This window comes from Dioscorea cayenensis, chromosome 15 (assembly GCF_009730915.1).
Source record: "Dioscorea cayenensis subsp. rotundata cultivar TDr96_F1 chromosome 15, TDr96_F1_v2_PseudoChromosome.rev07_lg8_w22 25.fasta, whole genome shotgun sequence".
NCBI lineage: Eukaryota > Viridiplantae > Streptophyta > Magnoliopsida > Dioscoreales > Dioscoreaceae > Dioscorea > Dioscorea cayenensis.
The window spans coordinates 7,486,211-7,502,870 of NC_052485.1; the positions used below are offsets into that span (position 1 = coordinate 7,486,211).

The 16,660-nt window shown below is 33.6% G+C and overlaps 1 protein-coding gene across 1 annotated transcript; it reads right to left on the reverse strand.

Moving 5' to 3' along the window:
- Nucleotides 1–10,881: 10,881 nt before the first annotated feature.
- LOC120277299 (60S ribosomal protein L4-like) lies at nt 10,882–14,247 on the reverse strand. The gene is made up of 2 exons (XM_039284086.1): nt 13,067–14,247; nt 10,882–11,319 (listed from the first exon to the last, which is right to left on the reverse strand). Exons 1-2 carry the CDS (start codon nt 14,165–14,167, stop codon nt 11,206–11,208), a joined length of 1,215 nt encoding a protein of 404 aa, XP_039140020.1. The 5' UTR covers nt 14,168–14,247; the 3' UTR covers nt 10,882–11,205.
- Nucleotides 14,248–16,660: the final 2,413 nt, after the last annotated feature.

The window sequence follows — 16,660 nt, forward strand, 5'->3', positions numbered from 1 at the left end:
TTGGTAGGGTTACGGTTTGGAAGTGCATTTAATTATTTATTTATAAAAAAGGTTTTTTATTTGCTTGTATGGTGACCGGTGCTTGTGAGGACAGTTTTTTTTGAAAGGCGACAAGCGCTGGAACCCAAGGACGAACACATGGGGAGCAGCGCTCACCACCGAACCGTGCCTTCACCTTACGCAAGATGGGGATCGAACTCGAGGAGCCACGCTCGACACTCGAGGCGAACACCCTACGCAAGGGACCCGATGCCAATAGACCAAATGGTCGTTGGCCTTGTGAGGACACAGTTGAACGCAGTCACGTGGAAGAATATAAATTTCCTTTAAATTTTTTTTTAAAATATATTTAAATATTTAAATTAAAACTCTAACGTCTAATTTTCTTGTTGGACAGACTTTTCAATGAAGTGAACATAATATTTTCATCCCATTCTTTGAGCCAAAGAACCAAACGAGGAGATTGATCCTAGTTAGGGGTGAGCATTATTTGGAAAAATCGAATACCAAACCTAAACCAAACCGAATAAGAAATTTGGTTCGAATTTTTTCTGGTTCAGTTTGGTATCAATTCTATTGATAATTTGGTATTCTAGTTTGGTTCGATTTTTTTTTTTCTTTATAAAAAAATTCAGTTTAACTGAAACCGAACCGAATTATGTTATATAAATAAAAAAATTATATGTAAGCCAGGTTTTTATATAAGTTATATATAATTAATTTATAAGCCCATTACTTAATAGGTTATAATCCACCTAAAATGATAGAATGATGAATTAAAAAATTATGAATTAATAGTTCAATTAATTGTCCTATCATTTAAAAACTTTTTTTTATATAATTTCTGTTAAATAACAAATTTCGGTTAATAATCGAACCAAAAAATTTCTTGGTTAATTTCAGTTTTTGCCTTTATGTGGTTCGTTTGATTTTTATTTTTGAATATATTTTGGTTCGGTTAACTGATAATTCGGTTCTGTTACCGGACCAACCAATGCTTCTTAGTTTTAAAAAGCATATTGAAAAGCATATTAATAAGCCTAGGCTTATATGTATCCCCATCTACTCCATATGAATTGTTTAATATTTCATTGTTCTCCTAATTTCCTAAATTAACAGAAATGAGAATTCGGATTGAAGAGAAGTATTTCATCAAAATACCAGCCATTAATTATAATCATAGTGCTAACAAAGATGTCAATAATATGAATGAATCAAATGACCATCATTCTTTAAAGATTCTAAGGGTTGATTTAGCTTGCAAAATGAGAAGAAAAAGAATGAGACAAGGGGGAATGGGATTAGGGGGAATTAAAATGAGAGGAACAAGAATAGTTATAAAACATTGATTGGTTCGAGAGAATGGAAGTGTGGAATAGAAAAAAGTATGAAAAAGAATTGTAATAAAATTACATGTATGTCCTTTATAATAAATAAATGATATTATATAAAATAATGGATTATATTTAATTATAATTAAATTTATTAGATTATAAAATAATTTGAGTCAATAAATAAATGATATTATATAAAATAATGAATTATATGTAATTATAATTAAATTTATTAGATTATAAAATAATTTGAATAATGATTATAATTATATATCTTAATTAAATTAATTTTATACCTTTTTAATTATCATATAAAAATATTTAAATAAACTAATTCATATAACTATTATACATTTTATTTGTTATGAGTAAATAGTTTAATTAAATAATTCATTTTAGTTAGATAATTAACAATAAAATATAAGTAAGTATTATCTAATTCAAAAAACAACAAGAGATATATTTCTTACATAACAACATTATCTCATGAAGGTTAGGAAGTTTTAAAGAGGAATATATCCAAAATCTATAAACAACAAAGAGCTAGTCATGCTCAATTACAAAGCCTTCATACTCAATCATCAACCAAGTACCTGATTTAACAAGAAAAAAAAGAAAGGGAAAAAAGTTAGAAGTGTATCATTGATGATAATATTATTAAATAAAACATCTTGCATGGATTAGTTTGGCAAACATTGTTTTAATTTAAAGTTGATGTCCAAAAGATGGTAAGCATCACAGCTTAACATCATAAAACACAAACACACAACTAAACAATAATAGTTCAAAGAGGAATAGATCCAAGGTCTATATAAACAACAAAGAGCTAGTCATGCGCAATTACAAAGCCTTCTACTCAATCATCAATCAAGTACCTGATTTAACCAAAAAAACAAAAAAGTTAGAAGTATATCATTGATGATAATATTATTAAATAAAACATACTGCATGAATTAGTTTGGCAAACATTGTCTTAATTCTCAAGTGGTATTCATCAAACATTATCTTATTGAATGTGCATCATAGCTCAAGGTTATTTTAGAAAACTAATTACAACCATGCAAGGATATAGCTTGTCATGCAGCACAATATTGCTTAAAGCTTTTCTATGTTTATTTTCTAAACTAGTTCATGAACTCATCCTTCTTTGTAGTGTCATCATAGTGCATGGCATCCTGATATAGCATGTAAGGATATACCAAACCATAACAAAACATTATGATAGAGCATGCAAGGATATACCAAATTCTAATCCATAACATCATGATATAGCTTACAATACAACATGATTTAACAAAAGGTTCAATTCAACATATAGCTAAAACATCAAACACCATAAAATAGGGAAGTTTCCAAAGTGTCTAGCACACATACCTTGAAAAGGCATTCTGAGATGATCTACATAGAGGGATAATATGGCATCCTTGATAATATTAAATGACAAAAACACAGTTTTCTATCATCCTACAACTCCCAAAACATGTTCAATTGTCCTTCATCTTTTTGTAAAACTTGCATTATGGCTAATGCCTCATCTTTCGAAAGGGCATCTATATTGAAAATTACTTCATTTAGAAATTTTTTTCTTTCTTCAACTTCTCTACGTGCTGCTTCTTTATGAACGTTAACTTTAGCATTGCGAGCATTGATATCAGCATTACAAACTGCACATTCAGCCATCATCTTGAATCCTAAGCCAACCATTTCCATAAATTGGCGAAGATTTTCAGAAATTGCCTCCTTGTTCTTTTCACTAGCAAGACTTTACCTTGTATGACCTCCAAATGCTCTCGAGGTACTAGTATCTCCTGTCATAGGTGACGAGGTCTCAATGGGTTCCCGCATAGGCATTGAAAAATCTTCACCTGCCATTTGAGAGAAGCCCACATCCTCATCTAAGCTAACATTTTTCATGCAAATATTGATCCGCATCGTCTCCAAGATCACCTCTTGCATTTCCATGCGCTCTATCCTTTGTAAAAACTGGGACGAGATCATTAAAGAAAAGAAAACTTTTTCCATAAAGACCAGCTGCCTCCTTGTGAGTCTGTATTGTATTACAAAAGAAAAGTTAATAAAACAAAATAACATATCAAACTCTTCACACATTTGGCAAAGATAATTATATTACCTTAATATATTCGTCATATGCATTTTTTTCACACTCGATAGTGTTATTTTCATGGTTCCAAACAAAACCATTAATACACAATAAATCAGCGATTACAGTGGTTTTACTTTTAAAGAGTTTCACCCTTGACTCGATGTTTGGCACTGCCTTAAGTGTGGTTTGGGTAAACTTTTCTTTTATCATTCTTTCTAGCTGATGTAGATATCCATTTCAAGATCCATTCTCAGCCCTCCACATGGTATTGTAGATAACTCAACCAAGGCTTCAATTAGGGCTTTGTCTTGTTCAACTGTCCAAAAGTGCTTATTCAGTTCTCTACTCCTAGGTTGTGATTATTGATCCATTCTATATATATATATATATATATATATATAAAAGAAAATAGACAACCAAACACATATGAGTTATTCATGTTAGGGACAAAGATATCAGTAACAAAAAATAATACATACGGAAAGTACTTCAAATTTATATAGCTCTCAAACACACATGTTTAATGTCAACATTCAAGTACATGATAACAATAACAAACACAAACTTACAAAAATTTAATACATAAAAGCATTCACATTGAGTACATGGATATCAATTGCAAATATTAATTTGATTGCCATGCGTTAAACATATCTGCAGCCATAGTATGCCTAAATTGGGTCCACTTGTTTGTTGGCTCAATAGCTACAATGGTCTCAATGTCTTCCTCTATGTCTGGCTCCAGTGTTAAATTGTCCACTTCATTTTCTGCGGGGTCTTAAGTCATCTCTCTTCTAATAAAATTATGTAGCAAGCAACATGCATTAATAATATGCCTTAGAGTGGTTAACTTATGGAATCATGGACTGGACAAACTTTTCCATCGAATTTTTAGAAGACCAAACGTCCTCTCAATTACATTTCTAGCACCAGCATGTTTCATATTAAAGAACTCTTGTGCTGTAACTGGTTGGCGGCCATCAACCCAAGAACTCAAGTGATATCGTTGTCCTCGAAAAGTCACAAGAAATCCCGGGCAATTTGTATATCCTAAGTCAACTAAGTAATAGAAACCTAGAAAAGGGACAAGTATTCTTTTTATTAGTTAATGGTGTTGGGTCCCTTTATTATTATAAAAAATTTTAAAAAAATGATTAAAGCACATTTTATTTACCGTTTGGAACTTTTAATTCATTGGGCTTCATAATAGCATCTCTTAGAATTCGGTCGCCATGTGCTGAACCTTCCCAAACAAATAAGACATATATAAATTGCATATCTTGGCTACAAACGCCGAGTACATTGGTTGTTATTTCAGATTTTCTTGTTCTATATCTTGGACGATCAGTTTTTGGCACATTCAGTCGGATATGTGTTCCATCTAATACTACAAGACAGTTCTATATTTGACAAAAACAAAAAAAAACAACTATTACTTGTAAATTGGCCATCACTTAAAAACTATAAAAAAAAGTCAATGTCAATGTCAATGTCAACGAGAAATTACCTTAAACTACTTCCACCTATTATCATTTGAATTTTCATGTACAGGTTCAAGCTTCTATAGTAACACTGATGACAAAGAATGATTGATTTCAAAATGGCATGGAAGTGCCGACTAACTTTTTGGCTGATCAAACAAAATCAAACTTTATTATTCTGTTTTTGACATGGTGTGCAACAATATTCAAAAATATTGCTACCATTCTCAACCATGACATTCCGTGTGCCACGTAACCCACCAATAGTGGTCAGCAATCGGCATAAACGATGAAAGCAACGTAGATCCATGTATAGCTTATTGATGCACTTAACATCGCTTTCATAAACTACCCGATACAAGTACTCATGTTGCTTGCAGTACCTTACAGATGTTGACATAATCTCGTACTCTATCGAGCTATTTATATCATTTTGTTCTCTAATAGCACATAAAGCAATAGTAATGCTTATAATGTAAACGATGCACGAGTACATTATGTAATATAGTTGCTCTTCATCAACGTTGTCCATATTTTCATTAGCCATTAAAGAATAACAATGAAATATACATCAATTAGATTAAATTTATGACAATGCAATCATGAACATAACATTTTATAATAAACTTAACTTCCATGGAGAATGGACTAAATAATAAACCCTTCATTAAGGAATTGCGAAGATGTTGTCATAGTAATAACTTTTGGATTTTAATTAATAACCAAATAATAATTAAAGAATTTAAAACCAAACCTTTACAAATCATGGAAAGCACTTTGCTTTGCAGTAAAACAATAACACAACTACCATAAAATATTTCTCTAATTATTATGATAGCTATCACAAAATTGTCTAATGATTTGCATACATACAATCTAGTAAAGATAGGTAACACCATTGGCATGCATACAATCTAATTATTATGCCATCAAACTAACACCAAAGATAGGTAACACCATTGACATGCATACAATTTGGTCAATCATTCATTAATGCAAGTCATTGTGCCACCTTCTCAACATTAATATTCTGAACTGCAGATTTGATAGAAATGAAAACCATTAATCAAATTTCAGGATGCCATTCCATAAACAACAATGCTTATAGGATGACATCTGCATGTTTCTCATTAGATCTAACTTAAATCACATTGTTTGGGTACAGTATTAATCTAAACTATTAAAATTTCAGTATGTATCACATCAGTGACAACTGCATGTTTCTCATTAAAACCTACTATGTTCACATTGTTCTGGTACAATGTTAATCTAATTTTCATCATATAATTATATATGCCATCATGAAAGATATTGTTATTGATAAATACATTGTCTGCTAATGTTTAACTAATCCAATAAAAATAATAACCAACCTTTATAGTTGAAAAATCCAGAGGGGTTAGCTCACCATTCATGGCCTTGAACCTAGTCGTCACCCTTTGATGCTAAGATTATAATAGTAAGAAGCTGGGTTTAATTAATAAATCTAACCCAAATCATCATCACAATCATTATAATCATCATTATTATAAAAAATTCATTTACATTCTTAATTGACAAAGTCCATGGGAATGATTCTATGGGAATGAATCTATAAATATATATATATGAAAGCTTCTCTTGTTGAGTTTGTTTTAAGCAAGAAATATAATTACAACTTTAGCAAATAGAGAGAAGATTTAAGAAAGTTTAAGAAATAGCTAAACATTTCTTTCTTTGCATAACTGATTATCAAAAGAAAAATAACATAAGTAATATATATCAAGAAAATTAAAAATGAGATGATCAACAATGTCAAATTTAATTAAATACCTTTTAACAAGCTTCTTGTTGCTTTTTTTTTTTTTGGATCAAATCTAGGAAGTGATAAACAAAAAATGTGTTCAAAGTGTTGAAATGGGAGAGATGAGATGCAGGAAGTGGAAAGTGTTGAAAAGAGAATGAAAGAAAGAAAAATACATCAAGAGGATAAAATTGTCATTTCAACCTTAAAGAATGAGATTCCTCTCAAATTGGGGATTGATGAGACGCAGGCATATGGAGGAATTCTAATCCTTCACATGAATACTGTAGTATCCTTTACTTGATACCAAACAAGGTTAACAATGAAAAAAAAAAGGATTAACTTGCTAACAATTCATATTCCCATTATCCAAACGCACCATAAGTGTGTACTTACACTAATGGAAAGAATCTCCATAACCATCGGTGTTATATTCGTCTTCATTCCCATATCTGCAATAATATTCAAGGATTTGTCCATTTGGATGGTGGTAATCATCCCCCTCTAGAGGGGGATGTTTATAAATCCCAATGTACACCCATGTTTGGGTGTGCATTGGATGCTATGATATGCTTATTGGTGAGTTTGTATGGTGATACCCTACTGCAGTAGGCGGTCTCCACGGAAAATCTTTTAAGGTGGCGTGGTAGACCGGCTGATTACTATGAGGGTCAGTTCAGGTGAGAGTGTAGAATCCGGACTAGATATTTATCAGGTAGCCGTTATCACCATACGGTGAACCTATAGGTCAACGTCAAAGGCATGAGTACTTTGATAGCTTTGAACCTAGCCGCGGCCGCGGTAAAGGTCTAGGATGGTTTCTAGACCACTTTATGCTGGGTGAGTGTTGAGTGTTGTTTTATCTTGGGTTGAGATTTATTCCCATTGTTTCTTTTGTAGTGTCATTTTGAATTTGTGGTAAGCAGGCGAAGCCCAGCTGTCGCTCTTAGGAGGGCGGTCTTCCGTAAATTCAATTTGACACTAGTATTATGTTTACTTATTGTGAAACTCATGATATTTACTTTGCTATACTTATAATTGGTAATTATTTGATTTACGTGTTTATGGTGGAAGACTTGCTTCATGTTTAGCCCGTTTTCATATTTTGGAACTCTATATTCAGTATTTTTACAATTTGATATTCTAAAACCCTAATTAAGGTAGAATGCCTTCTTATTCTATCTTTCTTGCTATTTTTTTTATTAAAGTTTGATATTATATGTATTGATGCTCTAAACTAGTTATTGTTATTTGTAGCGTATCATATTTGGAGATTTATGTCATTATTGTGATATATTTTTATTAGAGTTGTGCTAACCGCCCCTCACTGAAAAACGTTAGTTGCTCACTCCTCTTTCCTCTTCCCGACCTTTGTAGGTAGTAGGTGCGGCTGTGTGGCAACATGCTGAGCATTTGTAACTGTTCTATCTTCTGTGCATTTTTTCAGTTCATGTATATTTATTTTTGGTCATGGACATGTTGTTTGACTTATGGATCCACTAGTGTGTAGCAAACGTTATTGCATGGTTTTGAATATTAACAACTCTTAAGCTCTTGGTGTATCAGCTGTGTGCTGTTGTTATCGTTGCTTCCCTGTACATTTGTAAACCTCTTTATTTCGATTTATCGTTGTTGTTGTTGTTGTTACTTCCACTGTGTCTCAATGTATTTCTATATCTTGTATCTGTGTCAGATATTGTTGTTGCCAGCTGTTGGTTAGTCTTATGGCATCCCGAGGGTTGAGTGGCGGAGTGTCCCTCCTCATGATCATCACAGTGGTTGTCGCGTCTCGTAAGGCACGCAGGTCGGGGCGTGACATATATATACTGGGAGAGGGTAAAATGGACATTTCATGTCCATTACCCCTCCCTCCCTTTCATTTCCCCCAAAATTGGGAGGAATGATGATCACCCCCCATAGGGTGATAACATCATCCCATGGAAGGTAATTCCACACGGAGTGCAATAACCAATATAATACTCAAATAGATTAAGAATCACCATCCATTCCACAAGGAAATAATGCACACACAACTCAAAATAACTTAACATGAATCACTACCCAATAAGCAACTTAAGGGACAACCCGGAAATCTTTTCATAAAAGCACCAAGCAATAACCTCATTCCAGAGTTAAAACTTCTCAAAGGCAATTATAATAACCCACAAAAACTCATAAAGTAAGATTATATAAACATAATAGAGTCATGCATAATAATCTCACTCACTAAATTAACGATTCCTCTTCCTCACAAGCTAATCCTCTGCTAACTTTTTGCCTCGAGCTAACGCCTCACCTTCTTGCCAATCACAACAAACAACATCAAAGATTAGTACAAAACCCCAAGCAAAGAAACCCTAGGTTTCTTCTACTAAATAACCCAAAATCAATCATAGGGTTGGCTCAAAGCTAGGTCTAAAGGTTACCAATGAAGTCCTAAGGGTTAGAGATTCACTCTAATCCAAAGAAATCAAAGAAACAACTAAAGTTTATCGGTGTTACAGTAAAATCGGGATTGCTATAGTACCCAAGACCAAACTCATCAACAATCCAAGGGAAAGGCACCAAGTTCTCACAACTATATAATTGCCAACTAAAAGACACATGAATTAACAAATCTATAACATCATTTTGAGCTCTTAAACACCTTTCTTTTCCCCACCAAAACTCTACATAAATGTCATCAAAACTCATGGAATTCAAAGGAATACTAATTCCATGGATACAAGGGTACAATACAAGAGATTCACAATTCAAACAACCTTCAAATAGCCAAACAATTACAAAGATTTTGAGAACAAGTTTCCAAAGAAGAGCATGAGAGTTAAATAACTATTTTAAGAGCTAAAAACACAAGAACAACATAGAAGATGCATACCTTATCCAAATAAATGAAATGAATGGATAATTACCTTCTAAAATTCAAACCAAATAAATGGCAAGAAGAAGAGAGGGTCAGCCGTTGGAATGAAGAAGAGAAGTGTTAAGAGATGAATGAGAAGCTTAGCCTCTAAGGAATCTTGAATTTAAAGGAATGGATAAGGTTTTAAGGGGAAATGACCATTTTGCCCCTAAATCTTCAATATGTTAACCAAAATGCCATGGACTTCAAGAAATAAGTAAGTTACTCTCATGCTTATGAAACAAAGACTAGAGTAAGTATTTAGCAAAAAAACAGCAATACCTTTGTACATTCAATAAAAGACATTGGTGAGTAAATTTGTGTGATAATTACTCAAATGACCCCAACTAACCCAATAAATACCGTGAAAACCCTCTACCCTCCTAATGGCCAAAAAAGAGAAAATGAGAAGGAGAGTGACGAGCCAGGTATCACAATATTTATATAATATTAATATTAAAATAATTAATTTATAATAATTAGATAATAATTGTATATTAAATAAATAAATATTTGGGTGCAATGCCATTTTTCATGGAAAATTTCTATTTTACCCTAATCCAATTTATTTTTATTTAAAAAATATTAATTTAATTAATAATTAGAATAATTAATTCCAATAAATATTAAATGAAGATATGTTATTTAAATATTTAATTTAAATATTAAAATTAATAAATAATATTTTAAATATTTATAATTAAAAAAATAATTAATTAACCGTTAAATATAATAATTAAACCACAAAGTGAGAAAGTTAATTAAATATTTAAGTATAATTAAAAAATTTGATTAATTTAATTAGTTAACTATAATAATTAACATGAATAATACAAAATATTATATAAATAAGAAATATTTATTATTAAACAAAATCTCACTGTATTATTTAGTATTATTTGTTCACATTAAGAAAACAAACATACTTACTATCTTCTTTTTTTACTTTTCTTATTTTCAATAAATTACTCATCTATTTTTCTCATTTATAATAAATTACTCTCTTACCAAAGAAAGTTTTCATTCTTATTCTCCTACCAAAAATTTTAACGCTACCTTGTGATGAGAGACTATTTTACCAGGGAGACTATTTTACCAGGTCGTTAACATAACTGGCTGTCAGTGAACAAGAAAAACCACCTAATAACAAAGCACAAATTGGATTTGTAGATACAGATCTTGCTTTCATACAATCATCATCATTCATCACCTGTAATTCAAACCAAACTGCACCAGGTGACGTTCATTCAGAGATGCCACACTATTAAAACCTGAAGTTAAGCAATGGGTTGACATGTTACATGCATCAGTGTATTTAATCCAACCGCCTGGAGATAAGGATTTAAGCAGAAGCCTAACAACATTGCAACAAGTCTTAGGAAACACTATGAAATAAGAATGGTTCTAACAAAGAACAACCAGCATAACATCACTTGCTCAAAAAAAAAACGCCTCCCCACTTCTCAAGGAGAAAGCAGGAAGACGATAACCAAATACCAAATTTGTTTACCAGGTTCAACGACAAATTTACGCTCAAAGATAACTTTAAAATGAAAAAGGCAAAACCCTAACGATGTCCAAGAGGAAAATTTATCAATCATTTATTGGGTTACGCCTAGCCACTTGGTGAAGTTCTCAAACTCAGTGTAGTCGCTATCTGAGATCATTGTCTTGTACCAAGCCTTCCCTGCAGCCTTGATTGCAGCAGCTTCCTCCTGTGAAAGAGAAGGCATAAATAAATTACCACAACAGAAAATAGTTTACAATTATTTAAAAAAAACAATTTTGAAGTTTAGCAATCTTACACCTCTTTCAACACCATCTACCAAAATCAAATAACAAATGAGAATGACTTGACTCTATATGCAACTTGAAACAAAGAAAAAAACATATCATGTCTATCATGGGCAAAACAAATTTCAAAATTGACAATCCTGCATTAGTATTACATGATTACATTTTTCCACTTTACATAGTAAGAAAGTGGTTTTGCCAGAGGGAAATCAAACCCTAAATGTGCAATACATATTAGAGACATAATTCTTTCATGACAAAGATGTAAGGATGCTTTGAATCAATTAGTGTTGAAAAATAAGGAAAAAGAAGAAAATAACATAAAAAGGGCACCACAACGTATGAATTGAAGCATGTTCAGCTTCACAAAAAAGAACCAGGCAATGCCTCTGCAGAGACAAACAAAACTTGGCAGCATATATCGCACGTGCACCATCAAAGTACAGCCATTATGAGCATACTTAACGAAGACACATGGTTAACAAATTCATATCTAAAATGAGTCTAAGTATCATGATAAATTCTTCTGAAGCAATGGGAGTGCCATATAAAAAAATAATGTTCTACAGCATGCTCAACATCACACTTACCACGCCACATCTACTGATTCAGGAAGAAAGGAAAACAGAAACCACTCAGTTCATAGATTATTTAAAGCATCCGAAGTCTTAAAGATGATCAAAGTTCAACATAACAAACAAACTATGATAAAAGGACTACAAGGTGAAACCATTGTCTAAATTATTGAAAACAGTTGGAAAATTATAGCAAAAAATTTAGCCTTTCCAAAACATCAACTAAATGATAGTGCTCAGTGCCTATTAAAAAGTAGTCTTGTAGTTGTGAAGACACCACTTGGAATATAAAAGACAAATCAACCAGATAAATCTAAGCAGTTACACAAAAATCTAAGAACAAATACTCAACAAGGTTCTGGAATCCATGCCATTAAGTCACCAAGAAAAAAACATCATGCTAAAATTTGCCCTGTTAGGACACCACAGCAAGAAAGAGTTACTGAACAAAAACGGCAGCCATTCAAAATGTAAACACAACAGTGCAAACAACAAACAGTTGAATGAAAATCTGTGAAATTGAAGCAATCCTCTGACATCATGAGGAATATCAGTCTACAAATGGAAAGTGAAACTTTTGATCACATATACAAACAGTCACCAATGCATAAAGAATGGCTCTATTGCTTAATAAAACAAATTTGAAACAAAACCAATGAAATCGGTGCACATCATAAAATATCAACAGATTAAATAAAACCATGCATGCAAGTTCTACACATCAGAACATAAGAGTTCAAATGCGGGCAAAAGCCAGGTTAAGCATGCAATTAGCACATTTGACACAAAAAAAAAAAACTGAGACCAATTAACTCTATTAGGGACCACCACTTAAAAATGAAACAAAAACGAATCAATATTTTCAAATTCCAAACATGTATAGTTAACATCATGATAAAGCTTCAGCCCTCCAGCTATTATTCATTACCCCTAATAATCAGAACAGAATAATGCAACATGCAATCTGTAATGGATCGATATCCTATGAAAAGTGCACAGGTCAAGAGAATTAACAGCAACGAAGCAATGAACCATAACTATGATCATATCTACAACAGTAAAGAACATAAGCAAGAAAAACGAAATGCAATACCTTTGGAAGCTGAGTCCTCTTCTTATCAAGCTTCTCCTTCTTTGCCTTCACGCGCTGGGCCTCAGCAAGCAGAGCCATCCTCCTTGCTGTCTTTGCATATGGGTTCAGTTTCAACATGGCGTTCAAGTTCTTCAGCGGGTTCTTCTTCAGCGACCGGCGCTTCACAGTCTTGTCAATCGGCCTAACAACCGATTGAACCTCATCGGAGTTAATAATCCGACCAAGATCAGCATTCGCCATCTTGGGACGAGGCAGCACCCACCCCTTCTTCTTCTCGGAGGGCTTGTCAAAGGTTCCGAACACTGAGTCAAGCTTCTCAAAGGCTGATTTGGTCCAGATGATAAACCTTCCAACATGCCCACCAGGAGCAAGCTTCAGAAGGTTAAGACGCTCGACATTCGCAACGTCAACACCAGGGATGTTGCGGAATGCCTTCACTATCTTCGATCCCTCGGTACCATACACGATCAGGGGGCCCTTACGGGAGACATAGCGGCGGTTCCTCATCTTACCCTTTCCGGCTCGGATCGCATGAGAATCTTTCGCCCTCTCAGCATCAGCAGAGGCACCGATCTGCTTGAGGATTTTCAAAGCAGAGGAGGTCTTCTCAATGGATTCAGTTGAGTCGGAGATAACGAGTGGGAGTTCGGGGACGGCCTCGATGCGGTGGCCGCGAGCAAGGACGAGGGATGGGACGGCAGACGCGGCTAGTGCGGAGGCTACGGCGAGGCGGCGCTGAGCAGTGTTGACCCGGCGATGCCAGCGGCGCCAGATCTTGGTCGGTGCGAACATCCGACCGCCACGGCACATGTTGCCGAAAGCTCCCTGACCGGCGCGGTGGGTACCACCGCCGGGAACACGAGGGATACGGGATACGGCACGACCAGTACCCCAGGACTCCGCAGAGGTCTGGTGACCAGCTCTCTTGGAGACGGCGTAGGGCTGGCGCTTGTTGCGGGAGAGACCAGCATGAACGAAGCGGACAACATCGGGGCGGATCGGGGCCTTGAGGACGTCGGGAAGGGGGACGGAGTTGCCGTCAGTGGCCATGTCGCCTTCCAGGATTTGGACGGACACTAGAGGACGCGCAGCGGCGGCCATCGGAGATCGAGAGGGAGGAATGGGGCGGCGGGGACAAGGGTTAGGGTTAGGGTTAGGGTTTTGGTTGAGAGACCGGTGAGGCGGGGGGAATCAGTGTTTATATAGAGGTGCTCTTATGATGGGATTATCTCAGCCGTTCATCCTGATGTAAATGTGCTATGATGTATTTTTTTGCATTGCAACCCCTAGAGTTTATTAATATTGTTTTTGCATTGCAACCCCTAGAGTTTTGCGGTATTGTTTTTGTATTGTCTTAAATATTTGATAATTTTTTTTCCTACGAGTAAAATATACGACTGGTTGCGGAGATAACTTGGAAAACATATGTGATGTTTTTTATTATATATAATTGTTATATGAAAAATTAGAACAAGTGGCAAATATGTTGAGTGAGGGAGCTCATTAAAACTTCACAGTTGGTTTCGATGCTAGGATTGATAAATCCTTGTGCATGCCCATATTTGGACATGCACCAATAAGATTGAGAATAGAATTGAGAGGGACTTCATCCTCTCAAAACTTAGATTGTTTATGCCTTGGGGCATGAGCATTCTGTGCCCTTAATTACTATTTTACCTTTGAAAAATAAAAAAATTATTTTTATAATGCATTCAATATTTTTTATAATTAAATCACTTTTCAATTAAATACATCATATAGTTAAATCACTCTTTAATTAAATTTATTTATATCATTAAAATATTTAATTATCATAATTAAATAAAAAATATTTAAACATTTAATAATCATAATTAAGATAGATTTTGAAACTATTTTAAGAAAGTAGAAATTTTATATATTTTATTTTACATAAAAATGTAGTAAAAATGTAGTTAAATGTATTATTTAATTAAATATTTAATTGTAGAAATTAAATCGGATAATACTTAAATGAATTAATTATTTTAATTATTATAATAAAAATGTATAATAATTAAAGTGGATTTTTATTTAAAATATTTAATTATGATAATTAAAATGAATACATTTGTTTGAATTATTTTATAGATTAAAAAATTGGTTATCCATAAAAATTGGAGCCATTTTATAATTATTTCTTTTAAATTATGATATATTATTTAATTAAAATATTAGAGGGTATAATTTTACTAAAATTTTCTTCTATACCCTCTTCTATTCCTACCCCTATCCTTTCCAACCAAACATTACTTTTGTTCCCATCTCCAATCCCCATTCCCTTCCCTTTCCCCTTCTCTTTCCCCACCCCATATTCTCATTCCTTCCAACCAAACGGCCTGAATTCTAAACATGTTAACTTAAATGCTAAGTATAATCTTATTATGTGAAGGATTAAAAGTATGAAGTTTTTGAGAGTGATTGTAGAGAAATTGAATGGAGGATTCATACAAACTAACATGGAGGTTTCTCTTGAGCTCAAAGATCTCCACAATAGATATAATGCATTCCTTAGGCAAATCACTTTATAGTAGGCGTAGAGGTCTAGAATGATTTTGGTGTATAATGGGATATTAATTTTAAATTTTGTTCACAACACCAAAAGAAATCATGAATATAAAAGTACTATTTCTTGCATAGTGGATTCCAAAGGTTATAAACTCTTTACGATCGACAGGGTATTGGAAACACCTTTTTAAACTTCTATACAAACCTTTGGTGTGATGATAATCATTTATCTTTTAATGATCTCAAGATGCATTGCCCTATGATCTCCCAATTGAAGCCCCCAGTGACATAAATTACCATATAAGGAAGGTAACCATAACTGAAGTTTATAATACCTTAATATCCCTTCCTTCTAGTAAGAGTCGAGACCATATGGTTTTAATGTGGATTTTTATAAGTTTTTCTTAACTGAGATTAGTGATAGCTTGTATAGTGCTATAAATCTTTTGTCATCTCTCACATACCTCATTTGTGGAATCACGCCTATATTACCTTAACCCCTAAAATTGATAGCCCTAAAAGAGCATTTGATTATCACCCTATGTCTCTATGCAATATAAGCTATAAAATTGTCTCTAAGATTCTTGTCAATAAGTTGAAGGTTGTGTTGCCTAGTCTTATTATATGGAGCAGTGTGGGTTTATCGATAGTCACAACTTTCTAGATACACTCTTGCTAATCATGAGATTATATATCCCATGAATGAGGATAAATCTTGCTTCTCCTAGGATGTTGCTCAAAATAGACATAGAGAATGCTTATGATACTATTAACTAGAAAATTATTCTTACTACTCTAGCTAGAATGGATTTCCGTGTAATGTCCTATTGTTTGGATCAAGGCTTGCATTACTTCTAGTACTTTCTTCCTCCTTATCAAGGACCAACCCTCCAAGAAATTAGGCAAAGAGACTTATTATCTCTCTATCTTTTAATCCTTGTTTCTCAAAGCATGTCTGTTGTTTTACACTATGCCATGGTTGTGAATATGGTTCCTCGTTTTGATGATAGATTTGCCCTAAATTCAACCACTTGATATATGCAAATGATCTCATTTTGGGTTGTTATG

What these genes read in the sequence shown, in the direction of transcription:
- LOC120277299 (XM_039284086.1), bottom strand. Translation starts at nt 14,167, where the DNA reads ATGGCCGCCGCTGCGCGTCCTCTAGTGTCCGTCCAAATCCTGGAAGGC. An exon ending in AGAGGACTCAGCTTCCAAAG is followed by an intron (nt 11,320 to 13,066) that starts GTATTGCATTTC and finishes TCTCTTTCACAG; the next exon opens with GAGGAAGCTGCTGCAATCAA.